The sequence below is a fragment of the Oncorhynchus masou genome, chromosome 21 (genome assembly GCF_036934945.1).
Source record: "Oncorhynchus masou masou isolate Uvic2021 chromosome 21, UVic_Omas_1.1, whole genome shotgun sequence".
Taxonomy (NCBI): Eukaryota; Metazoa; Chordata; class Actinopteri; order Salmoniformes; family Salmonidae; genus Oncorhynchus; species Oncorhynchus masou.
In genome coordinates, this window is record NC_088232.1 from 15,385,603 (window position 1) to 15,401,138 (window position 15,536).

General features: G+C 45.5%; 1 protein-coding gene across 1 annotated transcript in view; it reads right to left on the reverse strand.

The window, feature by feature from the left end:
* Positions 1 to 1,547: 1,547 nt before the first annotated feature.
* The window catches only part of ism2a (isthmin 2a), a 71,392-nt gene continuing 57,403 nt past the window's right edge, over positions 1,548 to 15,536 (reverse strand). The window contains 3 exon segments of the mRNA XM_064927545.1: positions 1,548 to 5,753; positions 6,999 to 7,067; positions 7,698 to 7,835. Coding sequence (XP_064783617.1) covers positions 5,236 to 5,753; positions 6,999 to 7,067; positions 7,698 to 7,835 — 725 coding nt within the window. The 3' untranslated portion in view covers positions 1,548 to 5,235.

Here is a 15,536-nt window from a genome sequence, read left to right on the forward strand (position 1 = left end):
AGCTCTATTTCTTTTTTTTCATTTTCTTTTTACTTTCATTCACTTAGCTAGCTAATTCAGTTAGCTAATTTAGCCTACTCAAACACCCGGCACAAACAGAAGCATGCTATTTATGTTAGCTATCTGGCTAAGGCTATCCAATACTGGAACTCTTCCAAGTCAAGGTAAGCGGTTTAATTAATTTATTGCCACGAGGCCCACCGGTGTAACTGCTAAACTGCTTGCTGTACACTGTACTGCGTGATTGTAGAGGGTTTACTAACACGTTAGTTCTAGTAGCTATGTTGACTATGACGTTAGCTAATATGATGACAACGATGTAGGCTGTGTGTAGTGGTTAGCGATTATGGTATGAAGGTTTGGCTTGGAAAGTTTAATTTTGCATGGCCACAGACAGCTGTTGTGCACTGAAAGGGAAAAGGTGAGGGGAGGATAGCACATAGATGCGAGAAGGAATTATACAATGAGCAAAGTGATGATTCTGTTTGTATGTGGCTGCTATGAAAGTGAACTGTGTGTGCGGGGGATCAGGGGTGTATTCATTCAGAAGATTTTGTTGAAAAACGTTTCTTAAACGGAAATAAACGGAACAAAACGGGGATAAACCTACCTGAATTTGTCCAATAGAAACTTGCAGCTGTTTGGACTAATGATTACACCCTAGATTAGCTATATTCAGGCAAGAGTGTGCAAGGCGGTATTGAATGTGTCACTGTCTGTCACCTTGATTACTCCAATTTGTCTCTCGATCTGTTAGAAACTTTCATTCATAGACTAGGTTGTAGCAACCTCATGATATATATAGGGAAAATTCAAGTATCATGTAGCCTAAACCTATTCATGTTACATTGAATGGAATATGAATGACAGTCATCCAATATGCTTTAATAGAAATAAGGCCATGCGCATAAAAAAAAGGTCCTCCCTAATCTTAAATGGCACCATCCGCCACTGATCTACTGAATATAGACTAGGCCCCTCTAGCCCTTTAGAAATACACACACCGTGACTAGATAGTATTAGAAACACAATCATTCAGAACTTAGAGGTCCTCTGAAAAACATACACGCTTGCATGTGCATACACACAACACAGAGTACATTCCTAGGACAGAGAGATATGCTGTGAGGGTCAGTGGAGGCTGCTGAGGAGAGGACAGCTCATAATAATGGCTGGAATGGAGTGTAATGGCTGGAATAGAGTGAATGGAATGGTATCAAACACATGAAAACCATTATTACTACGAGTAGTCCTCCCCTCAGCAGCCTCCACTGGGTGTAGTGGGTGTAGTGTAGTGTAATGTGATGGTGAAACCTGAGGCAGCAGCAGGCAGGCTGGAGAGCCATGCAGCAGTGTGAGTCTGAGCTGTTAATGCCATGAGGATTCAGGGGGTTTTCACAGCTGGGCCCCAATGGAAGATGAACCCAGTGTAGTGTGAAGGTATCCATTACTCCATGCCAAACACAGTCAGAATGGACTCAATTAAAGAGGGACTTCATCCCAAATAGTACCCTATTCCCTTTATAACGCACTACTTTTGACCAGGGCCCTGCCCATAGGGTTCTGGTCCAATACAGTGCACTATATAGAGATTAGGCTGCCATTTGGGACAAATTCCCTCTTTAATTGAGTCCATTCTGACTGTGTCTGGCATGAAGTAATGGATACCTTCCAGGGACTGTGGATGGTTAACTGGTCATATCCCAACATACACTCCTCATATGAATCACTGCATTACTTTGTCTGTGTTCACTTGACTGTGTGTTTGGTGGTGATATGAAGCAACAATGTGATGGTCAAGGCAGTTTGAGTCCATAGGAACACATCACATTCAATGACAAGGCTTTGGATACTATTTGATTAAAATCTTCAAAATCCATGTAAAACATCACAGCACAATTGAAAAATATATGGCACATTGAAACCAAACGAGGGTGGTTTGCAGTGATAGGTGGGATGGGCTGAGAGTGGCTGAGGGGTGGGATCAAAGAGCTCATGTTCGGTAATGTATTATTGTCATGTGATTGCTATATATAAAAGTACAATGTATGTCAAATCTATATGTGCAATGTATGTACAGCAGAAATGCTGTAAAAAACAAAAAATATATTTGTGTCCTCCGAAGGGGGGGTTAAGGGGGGAAAAAGGGTGAAAAATGGCAAGGCTTTGATCAGAGAATGTGGACAAATGTTACCAGCACCGTGTCTCAACAGATGAAGGAGAACGCATTTCATACTGCTGTTTCATCTGAGAGAATTTGATGGAAAAAACATTGTTCATACCAGAGTCTGTAACGCTCTTCTCATATTATGTTCGTCAGTGTGTCTGAGTCCAACTACTACAGCCATCTGTGTTCTTATTGTGATTGGCATCTTGATGAATTGGGATCTCTGTGAAGTTTCTAAACGCTATTCGCTTAACTGGCTTCGATATGGCAGAGTGCAGGATGTTGAGGGAATACTGGAGGGCTGCCTGACTCTGTGTGTGTGTGTGTCTGTGTTTGTCTTTAGTGACGGCCCGATGACAACCTACAGAGAATTCCCCTATGCCAACTTGAGCCAGCTATTAATGGGCATGGATGAGGGCGAGGGAGAGAGAGAGGAGGGAAGGAGAAAAGGAGCAAGAAAGCTACCGGCTCCCACAGTCTCACATCAGAATTAGACTTTCATCCATGTTTCTTAAACGTCAAATTTAGAAGTTGTTCCAAATGTCAAGTTTCAAAGTGTTTAAGGTTAAGCTTAGGCATTAACTCCAAATTCTTAGGTTAGGCAATAACTCTGAATGGTTAAGGTAAGTTTGGGGGTTTGGGATACCCTTCAAAACAAAAAGACTTTCCATTGCTGGTTCTGAACTTGCAAACTTGCAACACCCAATCCCTGTCCACAACACCATAGCAAAACCAAAAACCTACTTTGGTAACAGTGCTCACTATTGCTCCTAGTGGCCGATTTACACATAATTTCCCGACATCGTCAGATGTGGATGGACATCGAACATGGACTTGTATCACGGGTGACCTGGCTGCAATTAGAGTATAAAAAAAGGGAAGCTCAGTTGTGTGGCTCAGTTGGTAGAGCATGGCTCTTGCAATGCCAGGGTTGTGGATTCATTTCCTACGGGGGACCAGTATGAAAAAGTATAACGATTGGATACACTCACTACTGTAAGTTGCTCTGGATAAGAGCATCTGCTAAATTACTAAAATGTACAAAAAAAATAAGAGAGAGTAACTGAGTGTGTAACACCAAAGGTTGTGTTTTGTTTCTGCTGTTGTCATTGCAGTGTGGAGCGGGAGAGCTGTCCATCAACACTATTCTTTCAGGACGTGTTCAGCCTCAACATCTCTCAATGGCACTCAGTCTGATAACCAGGGTTAGGATTAAGACCTTAAAACAACACCAGGCATCAAGACAGGGTGGAGGGGGAGAGTCAGCAGGTCTTGGACACCAGTGAAGGGGAGAGCTCTTCAAAGGGTTCCACTGTTTACAGAGATGTCTCTCCACTTCCCCTCTGCTCAACTCCCACTCCTCTCTGGAGAAAGGACCTCCATGCATCAACTGAGCCCAGACACCCCTCCCCTCAGCCTTCTCCTGCACCTTCACTTCTACCTCCAGCCTCACTCCATCTTCCCCCTCACCCCTAGAGAGTCCAAGTGTCTCTCTCCTTTCAAGGCCCCCTACCAAGGGTTTTCCTCTCTCCCTCTCCACCGGCAAATCTACGACTGTCTCTCCGGGTGTCTCGGGTTGCGAGGAATGCAACACCGTGACTTGTTAACAGGCGATAAAAGGAAAACATCTCAATACGATTCAATTATGGATCAGATTAAACGATGGAGCAATCCTTAGGAGGAAAACAAGCGGTATGTCTGTCGATGAGAGAGAGAAAGAGAGAGAGAGCGACAGAGAGACCTTCAACAATGTATTTTTATGTTTCCCCCAGGATTAGCTAACCATGACCCAATGCAACTTTATCTGACGGAGCATTACGGCCAAATGGCTCAGGAGGATGAGTATCTGGTCCTCTGATACTGGATATGACTGGATGAATAACACAATAGAGTTCCAGGGGTCAACATCTCCAAAGAAATATGTGGCTTGACAGGAAATAAGAAAGTAAGAAAAGCACAATGCATCTTGGGCCTGTGCTTGATCAGTCTGTTTTTTGTCTTCCGACTGGAGTGGGGCCAGGAGAGAGAGAGAGCGCTGGGGAGAGAAATAGAGAGAGATTGAGAGAGAGAGAGAGAGAGAGAGAGAGAGAGAGAGAAGGGAGAGAGAGGTGGATAGAAAGAAGACAGAGATTGTGAGAGAGAGCTTCAAGTCTAAGACAAACAACAACTAACATTCTGTGTTGAATTCATCCCCATTTTAGCAGCTTGACAGGAATTCCTTTCATGAGACATCAGAGTATTTGAGTAAATACAACACAGGCCCAATATGAGTCCAATAAATACACTATCCATGTTCCTCCATGTTCCCTCAGGGGTTCTGGAACAGCTCATGGCAACCCCTGAGCCATCCCATCCCTCTGTACCCATCCCCCCATCCATTTTCTCAATAGCAGCAGCACATGTGAGTCTATGGGGTGGTGGGTTGAGGGGTGTCAGAGAGAACTAGGACAATCTCATTGCAGTCTCTCCCTCTTTAAAATTTCCCAACGTTTACAAACCAGTGTTTTTTTCTTCTTGTTTTTTTGAGTGTAGCCCCCCCCAAAAAAACGCTCTCCAAAATTCGGACTTTCACAAGCAATAAATTACCAGTTAGAAAATAGTTGTTTTTTCTCTTCCCGTAACACCACAGTAAGTCATCCACGGGAAAGCATATTCCAATTGGCAGGTGGATTCTGATGAGTCATCCAATGAGGAAATGCTTGATGGTGATGATGTCATAACAACGCGCCATTAAGACGTGACGATCATAGAGTTTTCCCACGCACACCAGATAAGAGTATTCAACTTAAAAATAAATAAAAAAAATTAAAAAAGAGTATTCAACTTGACTCAATTTTGGATGGGTCAAGCCTGATTAGAAAAATGTAGGTGTTCACTAAACTCTGTGCCACAATGTGACCAAACATTGAATAAAGGGGAGGGGATGTCCAGGTCTCCTTTCATCCAAAGCAACTGATAGTTAACACAATATATTCAGTATGTGGCCCATGCCCAAATCCAATAGAGCCATTGGAACCACGTGTGTCTCTCCCCACTCAGGATCTCAGTACTCCTCCCCCTCTCCTCCCTCAGTACTCACGGGCCTCCTCTAGCTCAGCCTGGTACACTTCCTCTGTGGGGTTGTGGGCACACTGCAGCCCGTTGTTGGGCGGCCTCACAGAGTGGAAGCGGCTCCAGTCCCCTTTACACAGGATCCAGGGCAGCACGTCCACTTTGTAATGCAGCTCCGGTGAGAACTCCGTACTGATGAGGTTTGGCGCGCCTGCCCCTTTCCCCCGTGTGATCAGCTTCATGTGATCACCGTAGCAACAGTGCTGCGCGGCCAGCGTGGTGCTGTCGAAGGAGAGCATGGAGCGTGTGCAGAAGCGGGCGGAGGGCTTGTAGATGTCTAGCCGTTCTTTGGGGCCGGAGGCGTCACGCCAGCGGTAGGTCTTACGCAGAGTCTTGTCGAAGATGTTGACTGCGCTGTAGACGGCCTCGGACGGGTAGGAGCAGGGGCAGCTGGGTAGTTCGGTCAGCACCTGGTGGAGGTACTTCTGGAGAAAGTCGTTCTTACAGCTCAGCCACTTCTCACAGCTGTCCACGTCTGGGGAGGAGAAAAATGATACAGGAGTCAACAGATGATGAATAATCTATCAATCAATATCACAACAGTCAATAGGCCATCGACAAGGATCAATCAAGGATCAGCAGAACTCAGTTAACTATCAATAAGCACAGAAACATACACTGTAAGCACCTGCTACTGTAAGTGATGCACACATATAGAGTTGAATCGTAGCTTGAGGCACACACACAAAGCGTGAACTTTCGCACAAATCACCCATTGACATCTATGCATGATTTGTGTGAAACATCACATTTTCAATGTGTATATAAATGAAAAATGGATTCGGACCATATACATTTTCCACAACATAGAATATATACAGAATATATACCTATGAAATACTACAATGCATACTAATCACGGAAATCAACCTCTCTCTTTCAACAGCTCAGGTTTTGGCCGTAATTAAAAATTTGACTTTCGGGAAGGATTATAAGCTAAGGCAGCATTGGTAACTCTGAGGAAACCAGAGAGACTTATCAAGCATAAAGGAGTGATTTCAGCGCGTTAAAACCCATTACTTTGAACCAGGGGGCTGCAAAGCTCTCAAAGACCACGGAGAGTGAACGAGAATGGGTTCAAAAACAAAGCCATAGTCGGTGCTAGAGAATAAAATGTTGAAGGCTGCGGTCAAATTGGAACCTATTCATTATAAACATTTATGTTCCGTAGTGGATTGGGGAAAGAGCAAAAAAAAAAAACTTATGACACTTTATCTTGTTATGTTTTTGTTGCATATTCTTTGTTATTTTTGCCCAGAGTGAAAAGAGCTATCCCTTTCACTGGCCTGTGCCAGATGTAGGGAGAGCAATAAAAGACAAACTAAAAAGCCATTCAAACATTTCTTAGAGGAACAGTTGGGTTTTTCATGGGCTTTGTAACAATCTCGGTGGAGGGAGGGAGAATTCTGACTACCCCAACTGGACTCCTGCAGTCTCTCTATGATTGGAGCCCCAGTAGAACAGTTTAAACCTCCCTAAACGGAACAGACCATTAAGGCCCCCCAAATACTACGGACCGTTGGCTACAGAAAAAGGGACAACCAGCTACACACACACACACACACACACACACACACACACACACACACACACACACACACACACACACACACACACACACACACACACACACACATACACATACACATACGCATACACACACACACACACACACACACAAACACACAAACTTGTCATATACACATTTCAACAAACATACTTGTGTCAAGGGAGTCAGTGCCATTTGTTGTCTCCAGAGGTATCAGCTCAGTCACTGCTAACAGGTCATCTACAGAGAGAGGGGACACAGACACTGGTTAAGAAACCTGCTGAATGGATTGCCTCATACTGTAGGCAAAGGAAAAAAATGGTTTCTGAGTAGCTGTTGATATGACTAGGGGGGACTGTCTATGCCCAACACACACACGCGCGCACGCACTCACACTTGCACACACACCCACACCCACACACACCTTCCTGGGTAGCAGTACGAGCCTCATTGAGCATTTTAAAACAGACATGGAGCTGTGTAAACACCAGGACTCTGCAGGGGGGCAACAGAACAGGCAGCGCACTACTAAACACACTAACAGGGATCAACATCACGTTTGTCCAAGTCCAAACTGTACAGATATCAATAGCCCTGTTCTAGAAGCATCAGGCAGACCTATTAGGAAAAGCCTAATGGTACGATCGCTGTAGAACTGATCACTAATATGTGAAAGGCTGGATACGTTTTAGCCTGTTGCTTTAACACGTATAAAGTGCTTTGAAATCAGTGATCATGAAGGAAAGGCGGCACATGGAGGATGCTATTTGGAACTACTGGGACACAACCAGAGACAGGCAAGTTCTGATGACATCACACAGCCACGAAACATGGCCATTGCTGATGACATTTCATAAGTGTCTCTCTCACCTGGGCATCTGTCCAGGTCACAGGTCCGGGACTCGGTCGCCGTGCATGCGTAACCACATGAACGGATACGTTTCTGGTTGCCGTGGCCACAGGTGACACTGCATGGTGACCAGGCGCTCCACTCCTCCTCCTCGTACTCTGAGATGGAGGGATGAGAAAGAGGGAGACGGAGAGATGAGAAAGGGGGGGGGGGGGAAGGGACGGGGAAAAAAACAAAGGGTTATATTAGAGGAGTGCGGTATGTCTTTGAAGTGAGCCAAGTGAATTCCTGACCCAGCTGGTGAGAGCGTTATGCAATAAAGCAGCAACGACCAAACATGTTTGGAGTTACAGTAGAGTGTTCATCTGTCAGCACTAACATGCATACATAAACCTTCTTCAATGTGCTGGTTGTGGCAGGAACAACTGAGTATCTTAGCATCTCAGGAACAACATAGAACAAAGTAGACACCAGGAACAACTGTGTCTTGGGGCGGACCGAAAGACCACACTTCAAAAAGCTAAGGAGGCTTCAGAAAGGAGTGAGAGTCTTTTTCATGAGGCTGTAGCTGGTGGCTGTCATTAACTTCACTAGTGGTGTAGCTAATTGTTGTCATTAACTTCACTAGTGGTGTAGCTAGTGGTTGTCATTAACTTCACTAGTGGTGAAGCTAGTGGTTGTCGTTAACTTCACTAGTGGTGTAGCTAGTTGTTGTCATTAACTTCACGAGGGCTGTAGCTAGTGGCTGACATTAACTTCACTAGGGCTGTAGCTAGTGGCTGTTGTTAACTTCACTAGGGCTGTAGCTAGTGGCTGCCATTATCTTCACTAGGGCTGTAGCTAGTGGCTGCCATTAACTTCACTAGGCCTGTAGCTGGTGGCTGTCATTATCTTCACTAGTGGTGTAGCAAGTGGCTGTCATTATCTTCACTAGTGGTGTAGCTAGTGGCTGTCATTAACTTCACTAGGCCTGTAGCTAGTGACTGCCATTATCTTCACAAGGGCTGAAGCTAGAGGCTGCCATTAACTTCACTAGGCCTGTAGCTAGTGGCTGTTATTATCTTCACTAGTGGTGGAGCTAGTGGTTGTCATTAACTTAACTAGGGCTGTAGCAAGAGGCTGTTATTATCTTCACTAGTGGTGTAGCTAATTGTTGTCATTAACTTCACTAGTGGTGTAGCTAGTCGTTGTCATTAACTTCACTAGTGGTGAAGCTAGTGGTTGTCATTAACTTCACTAGTGGTGTAGCTAGTTAATAATAATAATAATATAGCCCATTTAGCAGACGCTTTTGTCCAAAGCGACTTACAAGTCGGCTGGGGCCACTACTTTTACATATGGGTGGCCCCAGCGGGAATCGAACCCACGACGCTTGGCGTTGCAAGCGCCATGCTCTACCGACTGAGCCACACAGGACCAGTTGTTGTCATTAACTTCACGGGGGCTGTAGCTAGTGGCTGCCATTAACTTCACTAGGGCTGTAGATAGTGGCTGTCGTTAACTTCATTAGGGCTGTAGCTAGTGGCTGCCATTATCTTCACTAGGGCTGTAGCTAGTGGCTGCCATTGACTTCACTAGGCATGTAGCTAGTGGCTGTCGTTAACTTCAATAGGGCTGTAGCTAGTGGCTGCCATTGACTTCACTCGGCATGTAGCTAGTGGCTGTCGTTAACTTCATTAGGGTCAAAGCTAGTGGCTGTCATTAACTTCACTAGGGCTGTAGCTAGTGGCTGTGATAACTTCACTTGTGGTGTAGCTCGTGGCTGTCGTTAACTTCACTAGGGCTGTAGCTAGTGGCTGCCATTAACGTCACTAGGGCTGTAGCTAGTGGCTGTCGTTAACTTCACTAGTGGTGTAGCTAGTGGCTGCCATTATCTTCACTAGGGCTGTAGCTAGTGACTGTTATTATCTTCACTAGTGGTGTAGCTAGTGGTTGTCATTAACTTAACAAGGGCTGTAGCTAGTGGCTGTCGTTAACTTCACTAGGGCTGTAGCTATTGGCTGCCATTAACTTCACTAGGGCTGTAGCTAGTGGCTGCCATCAACTTCACTAGGGCTGTCGCTAGTGGCTGCCATTGACTTCACTTGGCATGTAGCTAGTGGCTGTAATTAACTTCACTAGTGGTGAAGCTAGTGGTTGTCATTCATTTCACTAGTGGTGTAGCTAGTGGCTGTCGTTATCTTCACTAGTGGTGTAGCTAGTGGCTGTCATTAACTTCACTAGGGCTGTAGCTAGTGGCTGTTATTATCTTCACTAGGGCTGTAGCTAATTGTTGTCATTTACTTCACTAGTGGTGTAGCTAGTGGCTGCCATTAACTTCACTAGTGGTGAAGCTAGTGGTTGTCATTAACTTCACTAGTGGTGTAGCTAGTTGTTGTCATTAACTTCACGGGGGCTGTAGCTAGTGGCTGCCATTATCTCCACTAGGGCTGTAGCTAGTGGCTGCCATTAACTTCACTAGGCCTGTAGCTGGTGGCTGTCATTATCTTCACTAGTGGTGTAGCAAGTGGCTGTCATTATCTTCACTAGTGGTGTAGCTAGTGGCTGTCGTTAACTTCACTAGGGCTGTAGCTAGTGGATGCCATTAACTTCACTAGTGGTGTAGCTAGTTGTTGTCATTAACTTCACGGGGGCTGTAGCTAGTGGCTGCCATTAACTTCACTAGGGCTGTAGATAGTGGCTGTCGTTAACTTCATTAGGGCTGTAGCTAGTGGCTGCCATTATCTTCACTAGGGCTGTAGCTAGTGGCTGCCATCAACTTCACTAGGGCTGTCGCTAGTGGCTGCCATTGACTTCACTAGGCATGTAGCTAGTGGCTGTCGTTATCTTCACTAGTGGTGTAGCTAGTGGCTGCCATTATCTTCACTAGGGCTGTAGCTAGTGACTGTTATTATCTTCACTAGTGGTGTAGCTAGTGGTTGTCATTAACTTAACTAGGGCTGTAGCTAGTGGCTGTGATAACTTCACTAGTGGTGTAGCTAATTGTTGTCATTAACTTCACGAGTGGTGTAGCTAGTGCTTGTCATTAACTTCACGAGTGGTGAAGCTAGTGGTTGTCATTCATTTCACTAGTGGTGTAGGTAGTGGCTGTCGTTAACTTCACTAGGGCTGTAGCTATTGGCTGCCATTAACTTCACTAGGGCTGTAGCTAGTGGCTGCCATCAACTTCACTAGGGCTGTCGCTAGTGGCTGCCATTGACTTCACTTGGCATGTAGCTAGTGGCTGTCGTTATCTTCACTAGTGGTGTAGCTAGTGGCTGTCATTAACTTCACTAGGGCTGTAGCTAGTGGCTGTTATTATCTTCACTAGGGCTGTAGCTAATTGTTGTCATTTACTTCACTAGTGGTGTAGCTAGTGGCTGCCATTAACTTCACTAGTGGTGTAGCTAGTGGCTGCCATTAACTTAACTTGGGCTGTAGCTAGTGGCTGTTATTATCTTCACTAGCGCTGTAGCTAATTGTTGTCATTTAATTCACTTGTGGTGTAGCTCGTGGCTGTCGTTAACATCACTTGTGGTGTAGTTAGTGGCTGCCATTAACTTCACTAGGGCTGTAGCTAGTGGCTGTCGTTAACTTCAATAGAGCTGTAGCTAGTGGCTGCCATTGACTTCACTCGGCATGTAGCTAGTGGCTGTCATTAACTTCATTAGGTTCAAAGTTAGTGGCTGTCATTAACTTCACTAGGGCTGTAGCTAGTGGCTGTGATAACTTCACTTATGGTGTAGCTCGTGGCTGTCGTTAACTTCACTAGGGCTGTAGCTAGTGGCTGCCATTAACGTCACTAGGGCTGTAGCTAGTGGCTGTCGTTAACTTCACTAGGGCTGTAGCTAGTGGCTGCCATTGACTTCACTAGGTATGTAGCTAGTGGCTGTCATTAACTTCACTAGTGGTGTAGCTAGTGGCTGCCATTATCTTCACTAGGGCTGTAGCTAGTGACTGTTATTATCTTCACTAGTGGTGTAGCTAATTGTTGTCATTTACTTCACTTGTGGTGTAGCTAGTGGCTGCCATTAACATCACTTGTGGTGTAGCTAGTGGCTGTCGTTAACTTCAATAGGGCTGTAGCTAGTGGCTGCCATTGACTTCACTCGGCATGTAGCTAGTGGCTGTTGTTAACTTCACTAGTGGTGAAGCTAGTGGTTGTCATTCATTTCACTAGTGGTGTAGCTAGTGGCTGTCGTTATCTTCACTAGTGGTGTAGCTAGTGGCTGTCATTAACTTCACTAGGGCTGTAGCTAGTGGCTGTTATTATCTTCACTAGGGCTGTAGCTAATTGTTGTCATTTACTTCACTAGTGGTGTAGCTAGTGGCTGCCATTAACTTCACTAGTGGTGAAGCTAGTGGTTGTCATTAACTTCACTAGTGGTGTAGCTAGTTGTTGTCATTAACTTCACGGGGGCTGTAGCTAGTGGCTGCCATTAACTTCACTAGGGCTGTAGATAGTGGCTGTCGTTAACTTCATTAGGGCTGTAGCTAGTGGCTGCCATTATCTTCACTAGGGCTGTAGCTAGTGGCTGCCATCAACTTCACTAGGGCTGTCGCTAGTGGCTGCCATTGACTTCACTAGGCATGTAGTGGCTGTCGTTATCTTCACTAGTGGTGTAGCTAGTGGCTGCCATTATCTTCACTTGGGCTGTAGCTCGTGGCTGTTATTATCTTCACTAGCGCTGTAGCTAATTGTTGTCATTTACTTCACTTGTGGTGTAGCTAGTGGCTGCCATTAACATCACTTGTGGTGTAGCTAGTGGCTGTCGTTAACTTCAATAGGGCTGTAGCTAGTGGCTGCCATTGACTTCACTCGGCATGTAGCTAGTGGCTGTTGTTAACTTCATTAGGGTCAAAGCTAGTGGCTGTCATTAACTTCACTAGGGCTGTAGCTAGTGGCTGTGATAACTTCACTTGTGGTGTAGCTCGTGGCTGTCGTTAACTTCACTACGGCTGTAGCTAGTGGCTGCCATTAACATCACTAGGGCTGTAGCTAGTGGCTGTCGTTAACTTCACTAGGTATGTAGCTAGTGGCTGTCATTAACTTCACTAGTGGTGTAGCTAGTGGCTGCCATTATCTTCACTAGGGCTGTAGCTAGTGACTGTTATTATCTTCACTAGTGGTGTAGCAAGTGGTTGTCATTAACTTCACTCGGGCTGTAGCTAGTGGCTGTGATAACTTCACTAGCTGTGTAGCTAATTGTTGTCATTAACTTCACGAGTGGTGTAGCTAGTGCTTGTCATTAACTTCACGGGTGGTGAAGCTAGTGGTTGTCATTCATTTCACTAGTGGTGTAGGTAGTGGCTGTCGTTAACTTCACTAGGGCTGTAGCTAGTGGCTGCCATCAACTTCACTAGGGCTGTCGCTAGTGGCTGCCATTGACTTCACTTGGCATGTAGCTAGTGGCTGTCGTTATCTTCACTACTGGTGTAGCTAGTGGCTGTCATTAACTTCACTAGGGCTGTAGCTAGTGGCTGTTATTATCTTCACTAGGGCTGTAGCTAATTGTTTTCATTTACTTCACTAGTGGTGTAGCTAGTGGCTGCCATTAACTTCACTAGGGCTGTAGCTAGTGGCTGTCGTTAACTTCAATAGGGCTGTAGCTAGTGGCTGCCATTGACTTCACTCGGCATGTAGCTAGTGGCTGTCGTTAACTTCATTAGGGTCAAAGCTAGTGGCTGTCATTAACTTCACTAGAGCTGTAGCTAGTGGCTGTGATAACTTCACTTGTGGTGTAGCTCGTGGCTGTCGTTAACTTCACTAGGGCTGTAGCTAGTGGCTGCCATTAACGTCACTAGGGCTGTAGCTAGTGGCTGTCGTTAACTTCACTAGTGGTGTAGCTAGTGGCTGCCATTGACTTCACTAGGTATGTAGCTAGTGGCTGTCATTAACTTCACTAGTGGTGTAGCTAGTGGCTGCCATTATCTTCACTAGGGCTGTAGCTAGTGACTGTTATTATCTTCACTAGTGGTGTAGCTAGTGGTTGTCATTAACTTAACTAGGGCTGTAGCTAGTGGCTGTGATAACTTCACTAGTGGTGTAGCTAATTGTTGTCATTAACTTCACGAGTGGTGTAGCTAGTGCTTGTCATTAACTTCACGAGTGGTGAAGCTAGTGGTTGTCATTCATTTCACTAGTGGTGTAGGTAGTGGCTGTCGTTAACTTCACTAGGGCTGTAGCTATTGGCTGCAATTAACTTCACTAGGGCTGTAGCTAGTGGCTGCCATCAACTTCACTAGGGCTGTCGCTAGTGGCTGCCATTAACTTCACTAGTGGTGAAGCTAGTGGTTGTCATTAACTTCACTAGTGGTGTAGCTAGTTGTTGTCATTAACTTCACGGGGGCTGTAGCTAGTGGCTGCCATTAACTTCACTAGGGCTGTAGATAGTGGCTGTCGTTAACTTCATTAGGGCTGTAGCTAGTGGCTGCCATTATCTTCACTAGGGCTGTAGCTAGTGGCTGCCATCAACTTCACTAGGGCTGTCGCTAGTGGCTGCCATTGACTTCACTAGGCATGTAGCTAGTGGCTGTCGTTATCTTCACTAGTGGTGTAGCTAGTGGCTGCCATTAACTTCACTTGGGCTGTAGCTAGTGGCTGTTATTATCTTCACTAGCGCTGTAGCTAATTGTTGTCATTTACTTCACTTGTGGTGTAGCTAGTGGCTGCCATTAACATCACTTGTGGTGTAGCTAGTGGCTGCCATTAACTTCACTAGGGCTGTAGCTAGTGGCTGTCGTTAACTTCAATAGGGCTGTAACTAGTGGCTGCCATTGACTTCACTCGGCATGTAGCTAGTGGCTGTCGTTAACTTCATTAGGGTCAAAGCTAGTGGCTGTCATTAACTTCACTAGGGCTGTAGCTAGTGGCTGTGATAACTTCACTTGTGGTGTAGCTCGTGGCTGTCGTTAACTTCACTAGGGCTGTAGCTAGTGGCTGCCATTAACGTCACTAGGGCTGTAGCTAGTGGCTGCCATTAACTTCACTAGGGCTGTAGATAGTGGCTGTCGTTAACTTCATTAGGGCTGTAGCTAGTGGCTGCCATTATCTTCACTAGGGCTGTAGCTAGTGGCTGCCATCAACTTCACTAGGGCTGTCGCTAGTGGCTGCCATTGACTTCACTAGGCATGTAGCTAGTGGCTGTCGTTATCTTCACTAGTGGTGTAGCTAGTGGCTGCCATTAACTTCACTTGGGCTGTAGCTAGTGGCTGTTATTATCTTCACTAGCGCTGTAGCTAATTGTTGTCATTTACTTCACTTGTGATGTAGCTAGTAGCTGCCATTAACATCACTTGTGGTGTAGCTAGTGGCTGCCATTAACTTCACTAGGGCTGTAGCTAGTGGCTGTCGTTAACTTCAATAGGGCTGTAGCTAGTGGCTGCCATTGACTTCACTCGGCATGTAGCTAGTGGCTGTCGTTAACTTCATTAGGGTCAAAGCTAGTGGCTGTCATTAACTTCACTAGGGCTGTAGCTAGTGGCTGTGATAACTTCACTTGTGGTGTAGCTCGTGGCTGTCGTTAACTTCACTAGGGCTGTAGCTAGTGGCTGCCATTAACGTCACTAGGGCTGTAGCTAGTGGCTGTCGTTAACTTCACTAGGGCTGTAGCTAGTGGCTGCCATTGACTTCACTAGGTATGTAGCTAGTGGCTGTCATTAACTTCACTAGTGGTGTAGCTAGTGGCTGCCATTATCTTCACTAGGGCTGTAGCTAGTGACTGTTATTATCTTCACTAGTGGTGTAGCTAGTGGTTGTCATTAACTTAACTAGGGCTGTAGCTAGTGGCTGTGATAACTTCACTAGTGGTGTAGCTAATTGTTGTCATTAACTTCACGAGTGGTGAAGCTAGTGGTTGTCATTCATTTCACTAGTGGTG